Source organism: Halichoerus grypus, chromosome 2 (genome assembly GCF_964656455.1).
Source record: "Halichoerus grypus chromosome 2, mHalGry1.hap1.1, whole genome shotgun sequence".
Lineage (NCBI taxonomy): Eukaryota > Metazoa > Chordata > Mammalia > Carnivora > Phocidae > Halichoerus > Halichoerus grypus.
The window spans coordinates 57,002,135-57,015,502 of record NC_135713.1 but is presented as its reverse complement, the minus strand read 5'-3'; the positions used below and the strand labels follow the sequence as shown (position 1 = coordinate 57,015,502).

General features: G+C 46.4%; 1 protein-coding gene across 17 annotated transcripts in view; it reads right to left on the bottom strand.

Moving 5' to 3' along the window:
• Positions 1–4,065: 4,065 nt before the first annotated feature.
• Positions 4,066–13,368, bottom strand: part of TENM2 (teneurin transmembrane protein 2) — a 1,202,741-nt gene continuing 1,193,438 nt past the window's right edge. For all 17 annotated transcript variants that reach the window (XM_078066825.1, XM_078066824.1, XM_078066823.1 and 14 more), the window contains 2 exons: positions 7,877–8,007; positions 4,066–6,195 (listed from right to left, as the gene is read on the bottom strand). In XM_078066825.1, the coding sequence (XP_077922951.1) occupies positions 5,434–6,195; positions 7,877–8,007 (893 nt within the window). In that variant the 3' untranslated portion in view covers positions 4,066–5,433. The remainder of the gene's footprint in view (positions 6,196–7,876; positions 8,008–13,368) is intronic.

Sequence of the window (13,368 nt, the reverse complement as noted above, 5' to 3'; positions counted from 1 at the left end):
AGGAGCTCTCCTCTGTCCTCACCCTGTCACCCCAGTTCAGGCCCTCATCTGGGCTGTACATTCGGGCAGGGCAATCTCCCAGCTTCTGCTCTGTTTGCCCCCCCTTTTCTCCCCACTTTGCTAATCGAAGGATTTCCTAGTCGTGGAGGACCCGTGTAGGCCCCCTCATGCCCTGCAGGAGAATGTCCAGTTTCCTGGCCTGATTTTCATTTCTGCCTCATTCTACCTGACACGCCCCATCCCAGGCCATGCATCTCCTGTTGGGCTCTGACCGGGTGCTTCTCAGTCCCGGCTGCACATTCTCATCACCTGGAGAGCTTCGAAGCCTACCCTTGCCCAGAACCCAGGACCTGGAGGTCGTGGGTGTGTTTAGAAAGCCCCCAGGTGATTCTAATACGTTGCCAGGGGGCTCATGTGTAACCACTGTTCCAGGCTTTCTGAACTTCTCCCCAGCAGACTTGCATTTTTTCTTCTCCCTCCCACATGTAGCACACTTTCCTCAGTCCAGACTGTCTTCTTCTAGCTTTTCTAACTGGCATTCTTTCAACTGGGAAGGCTCAGCACAAATGCTCGTGGAGAGAACCTGCAGTCTTCTCCTCTGGGCTTCACATTTTGTACATCACTTCTATGTACCCTTAAGCCCGTGGTGTCCCATTGATTGGCTTGTTTCTCCTCACACCTTAGACGGTGAGATCTTGACCATGATGGACTTATCTTTGTATGCCCAGCTTCTGACAGTGCCAGGGACAAAATTGTGCTTGGTGATGGAATGTTGGTGGATGTCCCAATGGGTGTCCTGCTCAGAGAGCCAGTCTTCATCTGGCTGAGACCTTCAGCCTTCCAGATGTCAACCTTTCTGAAGAGCCCTTGAGGCTGTGAGCCAGGGTCTCACACTGGGAGTACCTGTTCATGTTCCCTAGGCCTGGGAGAGGGGAGGCGGCCGCACGGAGTGGGATTTGAGGGAAGGGCCTCCTCCCTCCTCCCAACCCCTGCATAAAAATCTCTCCCGTATGACGGATGGCTCAGTCCTCAATTTCCATGCTTAGAAAACCTGTGCTTGGAGCAAAGATTTAAAAATAATAAAAACCAACATTTCCCAAGGACTTAGCGTATGTTAGTGATACATGCAATATGCCATTTAATCATCATAGCAGGCTTGTGTTCACCTGTCCTCACGTACAGGTGAGGAAACGGAGGCTCTTGGACATTGAGTTACATATGAAAAACTGCTTGGGCTCACCAATACCCAGTCTCCTCCTCCTCTAAGGGTCATAGATGACATTTTTCTAGTCTCCTTTGCAGTAGGTGGGTCCATGGATATAGGAGAGTGGAGGTGGGGGGCTAGGCATCTTTGTCAGGTTGTGGTCCATTAAAAATAAAATAGTCACACACATGGTCTTGGATCTTTCTCCCTCAACCAGCTCAGTGGAGAGGATGTCAAAATTCTGAGGACCTAGAAGACTGAGCCACAAGATGAAAGGAGGCTGGGGCTCTGAGTGATGGCATGGAGCAGAGCCATTCCCATCCCTGATCCACAGTGGATGGCTATATGAGTAAGAATTCAAGTTTTCTGTGTTAACTTATGTTGGGTTTCTCTCTTACAGCAGCTATTGCTATGTACCCAACTTGATACATATAACCATCTCTAGCTCCCATGTTTAGTGAGTGGTCCAGTTAGGATTTGTTTCCAGGCAGGCTGACTTCAGAGTACACAACTCGATCCCCTGCACTGCCTTTCCAGAATTCTGTAACAAGGTGCAAATACCCTGGGAGAGGTCAGGCATTCTGTCCTGTCATTCTAGGACTAGCCTGAGGAAAGGCAGGAGAGGATCTTTACCCAAGGCTGTCTCCCCCTCCCATGTTATGGGTTCGTGTGTGTGTGTGTGTGTGTGTGTGTGTGTGTATTGTGAGGGGTTGGACTGGGCTGGGTGTAGTAGGAAACTCATGAATAATTCAGAGATGGTTGGCATGCAAGAGGAAAGTTTCAGGCTCTAGTGCATTTCTGGTGACATGGGATTCCCTGTGCGCCACACTCCGTGCCCACCCCTTTGGGTCTACCTGGCACCTAAGAGTCTGGTTGGGGCAGAGGAGCTCTGGGTTGAGCGAGCTCCCCACTGGCTTCTTGCTTGTGATGAACTCTGTCACGGTTGGTCCGACTGGCTGCTTCTACCCAGGGAGACACAACACAGTGGCTAACCCCTTTGTAGCTCCCCCTGAACCAGGATTCAGGCTGGCCCCGTGACCAGCTGGAGGCTGTTCTGAGAGTGCGTATCTAAGGGGTCCTAACACCAGTGGGATTAAACAAGGCAGGTGGCAGCTGGACCAGAGGAACGGTCTCCTGCCTCCCCCGCGAAGGGGGATGGACCAAACTCACTGCACTTGGCGAAGGTGTTCGTATGTGCTTCCCTCTCTGAAACATTTTTGTTCTCCTGTTTGCTTTACTAAATCATAGCTCGCTCTGCCGCTGATGCTAACAGGGCCCATGAGACCTGACACCTGGTGTAAAGTAGGCTAGCCTGGCCCCTCTCTCCCTATCCTCCCACCTGGGGAAGCGACCCCTGGCCTGGCTGCGTGACTGGGAGGGCAGCAGCGGCTCGGAGCGCTGGAGGGGGTCCCAATGCTGTGCTAGCTAGACTTCCTGGGGGGCGTCTGAAATCAGCCACAGCTGGGCTTGAGTCTGATTCCACCACTTAGCAGCACGGGGGCAGTTACAGTCTCCTCACCTGCGAAGTGAATGCTATGAGGAGCTCGTCCTTCTAACCTAGCCACACAATTCACTTCCACTCCCTGCTGTAGTCCCAAACGCCTCCATCTCAGGCCAGTGGCCACCAGCCTGCTCTGTCGTCTCACGCAGATGACCACGTCAGCTCCCCTGCCTGTTCTCCGCGCTGCATCCAGAGCACTGGTTTATGAAATTAAAACAGACTCCCTCTTGTTTTTAATTAAAAGAAAAAAAAAAGAGAGAGAAAGAACCCCCCACTCTTTAATCTGTGCATCTTCTGATTCCTGCCAACCTCTTCTGTGTTCCCGCCTGGCTCACCACCGGCCCTTTGCACATGCAGGTGCCCTGGGTCCAGAATGCATTCCTCTCTCTTCACCAGATCAATGCTTACTTTCAGACCCCAGCAACTTCTGGGCCATTCTCAGTCTAGGTGACCTCTCCAGTTACGTGCTTCCATGGCTTTATACATCTTTCTAAAAAAATTTTTAAATTTTCAGTTTTTTTAAGTTATTTTTTTTCATAGCTTTATACAGCCTCTTGGCGCTTAACACCCCTGCCATTTTCAGTACTTAGTGTAATGCTTTGATTATTGTTTGTCTACTTTCCTGACCCAAGTGTCAAGAGGCGAGGACCCACGTTGATGTCTACCCACCTCCTTTATCCCCAGAACTTAGCACAGGACCTGGCACATGACAAGCTTTCCGTAGAATGCTGCTGAATGAATGAAAGATGAGGATCAAATGAAAATGTTGCGTGCAGAGCACTTAGCACTGTTCTTGGCGTTAGTAAGCATCAGTGAATACTAGCTATTGATGATAATACTACTCTAACTTTGGGCTTGATGGAAAAAAACTTGTCCAAGTCGTAAGTGTTCTCCTTACTTGGGTTGCCCCAAGTGTGCAAGTTTGGGCGAAAATGCATCTGGAAGAAAATATAGACATACACAGATACATGCACGCCTCTCAGTGTGGCGAGAGTGTTTGCCCTCACTTCCTCCCAGCACTTCCCAGAAGTAGAACGTGGCCTCAGGGAGAAGCCTGGCTGTTCCTTGAGGGCTGGAGGGACCCATCCATGCGTGGGTGGGTGTGAGGCTCCTCATTGCCCCTCAGCCCCAGGTCCAGACTTTCCTCTCACCTCTGTTCCATGCAGAGAGGAGGCTGCAGGTGTAAGTAGAGATCACTCTAGCATGTAGAGCAGTTTGGGGAGCGCTGAGCTGCCTCTAACAAAAGCTCCTCCCAAAGTTCGAAATACCAGCTCAGCCTGTGCATCTCGGCAGCCCCCCCCCTTCCTCCGGCAGTCTCTACCTTTTCCTCACCGCAAAGCATTTCCACAGAAGACCAGTGTCCACAGGAGTTTTAGAGACTTTATTTATGTATAAACAATTTAAACACTTTGCCATAAATTATCTTTGCCTGTCCCTAGTCTTTGCTTAGCAGCAAATTAAAATTAATATAAAAACTCGATGAACAATTCATACATGTATATTACAAAAAAGTTCCTGTACCAAAGTTCTTATTAGACTTTTTTTTTTTTTTTGGATTTTTTTTTGTTTTTGTGGGTTTTTTTTTAAATTTTTTTTTTTTCTCTCTTCGTGGTGACTGTCATGTGATTGTCTCAGTTTCTGGACCAAACAAACACACTAATAATTTTAAATCTGAAACAGTGATTGTGCCTTGAGGCTTATGTATGTACAGGGTGATCTGAAGTGGTGCCCGTTAGCAAAAGAGTGTCACAATGCCACATCTCTACTGCCACTGATACCCACGAACTACGGAATCTAAACAGACTACACCCTGTAACTGCGTATTACTGTCCACAATGGAATCTTCAAAGACAAAAGAGTATGAAATTTATCTGTAGTGATTATAGCCACCATTTTGAATTAAATTTTACACTCTGCGCTCAAATAAATTAGCTCAGGCCGGACTAAGTTGGGACCTGAGAGTTAAGTGCTGAACGGTATTATTTCGCTTTGATTTTTGATGTTTCCTTTTTTTGTGTGTGTTTTTAGTTTTTTTTTTTCTTTAAAAAGTATTTCCAGTGCTCACTCTTTCACTTTTATCCCCCCCCTCCCCGGTCGCTACACACAAATCACCCCCAAAGTCATGTTTTAAATGCACCTGTATTTGTTTAAACGAAAACGTCTGTAGTATTTGTCCAACAAGCAGTCTGATTCGGTTTCCTCAGCTGGTCTGTGACGCCGGCCCTGTGGGATGTCTCTGCGTCGCTCACGTGTGGATGAGTGAGGTAATAGAATATGAGGCCTTCTCGTCTTCACATCTTTGTTTTTCGGTCAGTGTGTATGTTTTGCTTTTCGTTTTTTGTGTTTTTTATTTTGTTGTGTTTTTCTGTTCTTTTGTTCCTTTTAGACATTTTGCGTCTTTTTTGTTTTGTTTTGTTATTTTTCTGTGTAGACCCAGAACAAGTGGGTCATATTTTAGGGGAACTTGGAACATTTTGTGTGTTTGTTCATTCATTCGTTTGTTTTGTTTTCCTCAGAATTTTCAGCCAGGCTTTAGTCTACTTCAGGTTGTGGGACTTCTCACTTGGACAGCAGCATTTGAACTCAAAAAATGTGAGCTTTCTTGCCACTTGGTATCCTGAAGCAGCCCGGCCTCAGTGCCCCTGGTAGGTCTTCATCTCCTTAGGAGAGGAGATAACAGTTACTCCCGCTGAGCCATCCAGACAAGGAATGGCAGCAGATTATTTTGTTACCTCTTTCCCATCTCATTCTGTCTTAAAAACTGGATGTTGCTGCTGCTGTCTGCAAGCTCTGGGTATTGCTCTACAGGAAGCACATAATATCCCTCGTAACCTTGCACGCGTCCCGTGCTCAGGAGCTGCTGCTTCTCGCCCTCAGTCCACAGGCGGCTTCCCTCTCTCCCGTCCCTGGCTTTCTGCTGCTCCTTGGCCCAGGCGGTGCCCAGGGCCCTCTGTCTCGCCTGGTCCAGGACGCGGGCCTTCTCTTCGTCCAGGGTGTCGGGGCTGAGGCCGTAGCGGATGCTGAGCAGCAGCGTGGAGTACTGGAATTCAATGTTGGTGAACCTTCGAGTCCTGCCGTTGACCAGCAGTGTGGGCTGTGACACGGTCACGTTCACCCCACTCTCCAGCACCTTGCGGCCGATTGTGGTGCCCAGCGTGACCAGGTCGCCGTCGGCCGAGCCGATCTTCACGAAGTAGTGGGTGTCCTTGCCCTCGATGCTGTAGTGCATCTTGTCCAGGTAGTAGGCATTGTTCAGCACGGAGGCCACCTTGCGGCTGTCCTCGCTGGCGATGCTGGACACGCCGGTGGTCACTTGCCCTTCTTTGATGGCGAACATGATGCCTTTGCCGATGATGGGTGTGGTGGTGGCAAACCAGTGGCCTGCTTTCTCTCGGATGTTGGCATGGAGCTTTTTGGAGATGACCTGCCCTTCCAGAGCCATGAAGGCCTGATTATGCCTCTCTGTTGTGTGCTGGACACCTGTAATGAGCTGTGGGCAGAAGAAAACACAGAAGGCTAAGATGATGGTCTGGCAGCTCTTTGCATGGGCCAAGAAGCTCATTAAAAAAGGGTCCGCAAGGGAAATGCTTGGACTCCCTTCAAGAACTAGTCTTCTGTCTGTAATGACACGAGCTAATACAGTCCTACCTTTTGAAACTAGCCCAGGCTGGCTGGTTCCCAGTGCTCTGATGGTGTGGCCTGTCTCCTTGTAACCATGACCCTGACTAAAAAGACAGTGCAGAGGTTTGCCACCTTGCTGACATCCGTACCTAGTCCTACCCACTTACCATGTGTCTCCGTTATCGGAGAAGAGAGAGTCACTCTGCTCTCGGATGGTTTGGCAGCTGCCTTGCACACTTCAGACCCAGGAATATCCTGACTTGAAGGGCAGGGGGTTCCTTTGAGAAGCTATAAACCCTGCTGTTGTGACCTAGATGTTTTTCAAGGCCAGTGCCCTGGGTATTCATTAACTTCCTTGGGTTAAGACCTTGCAACTTAAAGCATGGCTAACAGCAGAGAAATCGCCAGGACCTGCCTTGTTAGAAAAGCAGAATCTCAGGTCTCACTCCGGACCTACTGAGTCAGAAGCTGCATCTTAATAGGACACGCCCTAGGTGGTCTGTGTGCATATTAATGTTTGAGAAGCACCAGACTAAGAGGTTCTGGCATCGTGGGCCAGAGGGAATATCCCCGGGCTTTGAGTCATTTGCTTTGGATCTTTGCCCTGGTTCTGCAGAGGGACGAAATCACCATTATCTCCTTGGCCTTGAACTCTCTACTCACAAATTACAACTCATCTCAATTGGTGGTTGGGGGACAGACTGGGATAATGGAAGAGGCTGTGTTTGGGAGGTAACGGCACTTAGATAAATGAGAGAAATGATGGCTATTCATCCACTGAGTGGTCCCCACAGGGCAGAACTGAGAGAACGTTGTTCTCAATTACCCACCAGCTCCTCCTCGTCTCTCTCTAGTTACACAGTGTGGATGATTATTCAGAGCAGCTGAGACCTTTTAGACTTTTACATTGCCGGGCGCTGTCCTGTAACGGGTTGTCTGAACACCGACGCCCACCCCTCCTGTTGGACTGTGCCGGACGTCTCAGCAGCACCCAAATAGAAACTGACCACCTCTCGGTCATCGCTGCAAGACCCAAACACAAATTATGTTCTGAAAACTTAATCTGTGTACATTTGGGCTATAAAATGCTGAGGTTTTATGTCAGGCATAAAAATATTCTTTAATGGGATAGAAACTGCAAACCACTGTTATATTATGTCCCATAAAAGCCAAAAGGGTTATAATCTTATAGGCAGTGCAGATGGTAGGTTGCTGCTAGATTTCTCTGTGCTGTTGTTAATCAAGGAGTGACTCAAGGGTATATACTGAACAGATAATGATACCACAATTAAGGTAATAATTGAGGTTGGGAAGAAATATGTGCTGTGTCAGACAGGTGACAGCACTGACATTTGCTTTCCTGGGAAGTCACAATGTTTCATGCACCTTTTTATACCCAGCTCCGATGTTTGCCTCTTCTACTGACATTCCCTTGGCTCCCATGCGGTTCCGTTTGCAAAAGGGAATGAGGACATATAATGTATTATTTAAAAAAAAAAAAAAGGGAATGAGGACAATCATTCAGATTCTTGGCAGGAACCTCCGCTTACCTGTCCATTCTCACTGGCTTGACTCTCTGACAATTCATAGGGAGGAGGCACGAAATACATTTTGGCTCTTGGGAAGCCAGGAATTATGTTGCTAAGCTGAAATCCAAACATCACAAGCCAGCTTTTCACATCTAGGGTGGAAACAAAAATAAAGATTTCTGAATAGTAATGGATGGAAAGCAGTTGAGGATCTTGGAGAGAGAAAACAAAATGGGTGGTTGGGTGTGGAGTCCAGCAAGGGAGGGAGGCGAGAGCTTGTGAGGGTCTCCTGGTCCAGACCCAGAGTCGCTTTACGTGGGTCCTGGGAAGGATGTCCTTCCAACCTTGGTCACTTGATAACCCTGTGCGGTGATTGAGGGGGCCAGTGCTGGAGTAAGATCTAGTTTCGATTCCTCTTACTGTGTGACCTTGGGTAAGTTCCTGCCCCTCTCTAAGCTTTTGGTTCCTCAGATGTGAATTGGGATAATAACTGTACCAATGTTGGGTTGTTGTGAAAGTAGGAGAAATCCTTGTCACCGTGTCTGGCACATAGATCGCTCAGTAAATAGGAACTCCTTCATTTGGCAAGTATTTAAAGGAACATTTGTTATAGGCCAGTCGATGTGTTTGGAAGCTGGAGGTACAATGATCAACTAGACGGATAAGGGATGATTATTAACACTGTGCAGACATTGGCAGGGGTGGGGGACTGCACTGAGGCTCGCTCATTATGGAGAGGGGTTCCAAAAGTATGCGGAAGGCACAAAGTCTTCTGGCTTCTGAGACCCTTTTCCTGGATGCCCACTCTTCAAAGAGAGGCTAGAGAGCGCTCTCGTGTGTTCAGAGTAAGACTTCCCCTGCCAGGGTCATGGCTGAGTCCCTTGCTCCCCTCCTCCCTAGGCTCTTCAATCCATCCTAAGCTTCTTGTCCCTATTCCTCAACATCTTGGTCTCTTTTCTGACCTAGCACGTCCATGCCAATCATTAGAATCATCCCTTGTATATATTCTCAGATCCTGTGTCCCTTTCTCACTTTATCACACTTGCTTGGTGAAATCACAATTTTGGTTAAATCCATGTATTTGCCCATGCCTTCTTTGTACCTGTGCAGCTGAATGTGGCTGGAGAAACAAACATAACTAACTAATGTAACGTAGTTACATAGTTACATAGTTAAGGAGAAACGTAATGTAACTAACTAACAAACTGACTGGTGTCCCTTCAAATTCCTGACGGTGAACCCCAGTTGTGCCTTCCTGCTGCCTGACATTGTTCCCTTCCTTCATTAGTCATTCTCCTAGTCTGCTGCGTGATGTTACATCTTCTTCTCTCTCCTAAAACCGTCAACATCTGCTTTCCCTTTTCCCTAGAGCAGCTGACCTTGTTTTCTATTCTGAAAAAACCCAGTGCAGCCAGAGGGGAATTCCCCTAAACTCTCATCACATTTACTGGCCTTCCGGCATCTGTGTCCATATTTCCCGCCTTCTTCTATCTACTCTAGATGAGCTGCTGAAGTCAGTCCTCCACGTGTGCAGTAGGTGGCATCTTTTCTTATGCACCCAAGCACATCCCTCCAGCAACTCTCTCTCCCCCATGGCATCAAATTACTCCATTTCTCAATGGATCAACCCTGCCAGCATACAAACATGCTACCAAATGTCCACTTTAAAAAGAAATCTCTTTCATGTCCCTTCTTCTCCCATTTGCTACCATCCATTTCTCTCACCCTCCTTGACAAAAACTTCTCAGGATCAAAATAACTCTCTGTGCTCCTTGTCTCCCATTCTCCTTTGAATCAGGCTTTGTCCCTAACTACTCCACTGAAGCAACTCTTGTCAAGGTCATGAATGACCTCCATGTTGCTAAGTCTGATGCTACTTGACAAGTTGAATGCTCCTTTCTTTTTTTCTTGGCTCTCTGGACAACACATTCACTTGTTTGTCCTTCTCCTACCTTGGTAGCCACTCCTTGTCCCTTTTTGGTTTCTCCTCATCTGCCTCCTGATCTCTTTAATGTTGGAATGCCCTAGACTCAGTCTGTGAACTTCTCCACTCTATCTACTCTCACAAACATGGTGATCTGACCTATCCTTAGGGCCCTATATACCATCTACATACTTATGCTGACTCCAAAACTTATATCTCCATCCTGGACCTCTCCTTGAACTCCAAACTACTCTATCTAATTATATTTCAAACTTTTGTCCAAAACTGGACTCCTGCTCTTCCTCTCCAAACCTGTCCCATCCATAGACTTTTCCATCCCAGATAATGGCCACTCCATCCTTCTAGCCACCATCCTTGCCCCCTTTCTTTTCCTTACTCTCCACATCTAAATCCATTGATAAATCCTTTACTTTCTTTTAAATTGAGGTAAAATTCACATAACATAAAATTCATCATTTTAACCATTTTAAAGTGCACAATTCAGTGGCTTCTAGTACATTCACAATGTTGTACAACCATCATTACTATTTAATTCTAGAACATTTTCATCACTCCAAAAACAAGCCTTACACCAATTAGCAGTCCTTCTGCATTCTCCTTTCTCCTCAGTCCCTGATAACCACCAAACTGCTTTCTATCTCTGGATTTGCCTATTCTGGACATTTCATATAAACACAATCATACAATATGTGTCCTTCTGTGTCTGGTTTCTTTCACTTATCATAATGTATTCAAGGCTCATCTATATTGTAGCACATATCAGTAGAGTTCATTTCTTTTCATGGCCAAATAATATTCCATTGTTTGGGTATACCACATTTTGTTGATCTATTCATCAGTTAATGGGTATCTGGGTTGTTTTTATTTATTTATTTATTTACTATTATGAATAATGCTGCTATGAATATTTGTGTACAGATTTTTGTTTGAAAACCTGTTTTCAGTTCTCTTGCTTCTATACATACTTAGGTGTGAAATTGCTGGGTCATATGGTTAAATCCTTTATTTTTACTTTTAAAATAGATCCAGAATCTGTGTCCACTTGTCATCACTTCACCACCTCGATCCTGGCCCATCATCCTTCACCTGGACTTCTCTCTCTCTTTTTTTAAAGATATTATTTATTTGAAAGAGGCACAGCGAGAGAGGGAACACAAGCAGGGGGAGTGGGAGAGGGAGAAGCAGGCTTCCTGCTGAGCAGGGAGCCCGATGAGGGGCTCTATCCCTGGGACCATGGCCTGAGCTGAAGGCAGACACTTAACAACTGAGCCACACAGGCACCTCTTCACCTGGACTTTTAACTGGCTCCCTGCTTCCACCTTTCTGCCCCACATACCTTATAAGCATAGCAGCCAGAATGAGCTTTTAAACCTGGAGCAGACCATGCCATTCCTCTGCTCAGAACACCCAGGGAGCCCCCATTTTTCTCAGTGAAGAAGCCAAAGTCTTTCTACTGGTCTATAAGGACACTCACTCGTTATCTGTCTGACCTCATGTTCTCTTGCTCTCTCCCTTTATTTTTTGAACATGCCAGGCACATTCATCTTGGGGCCTTTGCACTGACAAGCTCCTCTGCCTAGAGTGTACTTCCCTAAAAGTATTTTTTGGCTCTCTCACCTCTTTCAAGTCTTGTTCAAATGTTGCCTCTTGAATAAGGCAAACTCAACCACCACATTTAAAACCTGCTCCCCTTCTCCACCTCCGGCAATCCCAAGTCCCCTTATTCTGTTCATCCTCCAGCCCCTGCCCCCCAAGTAATCACATTCTAACATGCTGTATCATTTGTGTATTTATTGTTTACTGTCTGTCTCCCTCACTGAGAATGTGAGTTCCATTAAGGCAGGGAGTTAAAAATTTTGTTTTATCCACTGATGTCCTCCCAGGTCCTATGATAATGCCCGACACAAAATAGGTGCTTGATAGTATACATGGAATGAATGAATGAAAGAACACTGAATATATGTGGCAAAAGCTACCCTGAGTACTGTAACAGAGGAACTAATGGTGCCTGAGAGAACGCTTCTGGACAGGTTAAGTAAGGTATAACTACCTCCTGCCCTGGGACTGCGGCGAGGAGTTTAATGTTGACTTTGCTACTAAACACGTAGGCATAAAAGAACCTTCTGATGAGAGGGAATCTGGGATCCGCAATCCATCCATTGTCCTTGGCCACAGACTAGTTCCTTCAATAACTTGGGCTATCACTAATACGTGTAGTTACTGTGGAAGAGTCATTTAAGAATACAGGTTTGCAATTGCCTTGTGTCTGCATCTAGCAGACAGGAGCCTGGCTCTAATCCAGCAATGACCATATATTTACAGAGCACCTGTTCTGTGCGAGGTAGGTGCTGGCTGCTGTAGAGGATGGATCTCCCAACTCTGGATATTCATGGTCACTCATCACGATTGTTTTGCCATATCCAGGTATCACCTGTGGTAGTACTGATTACTGATTAAAAAGATAAATTTGCCTGTTCCACTTAAGTCCATTTTAAAAAATAAACTTCATGTTACTACCATAAATGGGAAAGCAGACTCACTTGATGCAAACAGAAAATAACTGTAAAATTAAAACAAAGAAAACAAAGCAATGCAATTAAATTAGAGCATGATTTTTGTTACCTGCTACTGAGGGGGTCTCAGACCTCCTCTCTTTGTTAAAAGGGGAGATTGGAAGTGTTAATGAGGTATGATGTACATACCAGCATCAGGTGGAGACTTTCTCTTTGAGTTGGAAGAATAAAAAGAGCATTAAAGAGGCAAACTTTCCCCATCTGTGTTCCCATTTTATTTAATAACCTCATCTGTACACCATATAAAATCATCCCATCATTCATCAGGGATATGTAGGATATGTGGGGAATTCCAAGAAAGACAAGAGAGGTCTTGCCCTCCAAGACTCTCCCCATCCCTATCTTTTCACTGCTGGGATCCCTCCCTCGTACTCAGGAGGTGATGCTGAGAACCCCCTGTCTTTGAGACTGGACATTTTAATGGCTGCTTCCACGAAGGCCGATAGCGCATGTCCTCTACCTTCTTTTCTTTTCCTTAAAGTTTCTAACTTGGCTTAGTTTCTGAGTCTAAACCTATTCTGGAATGTTTATTCAAGTTGCTCATCTCCTCCATTCTGCAGAAAGCACTTCTGGCACCACACAAATACCCCTCTTCCTTTCTGAAGTAATTAGTGTTTTCTGGGGACAGGCTCCCTACACAGTCTGTAGAGAGGGAGCCTTTGGGGCAGGAGCTGACGAGGTGGCCCCTCCTAATGGCTCATTACTCTTTGCCTCTCATGTTCTTCAGGGCATGTGATGATGATGTGGCCGCCGAGCATACTCTCCATCTCCAAAAATGCTGTCAGAACAGCATCTTCGGTGTTAAGTGTAGATCTGAGAAGAGGGTTAATGTGAGAAGGACGTTGTGCCTTCCTCTTCACTTAGGGAAATTCAGTTCCATAAAATCCCACTATGCTCACATGTGCCTGGAGTTTGTAAGCCCAAAGACCCGCTGGGGAGAAGGGGTGGGGAGAAAATACAAGTCATTGCAGATGATTTCTAGGATGTTTGCTTAA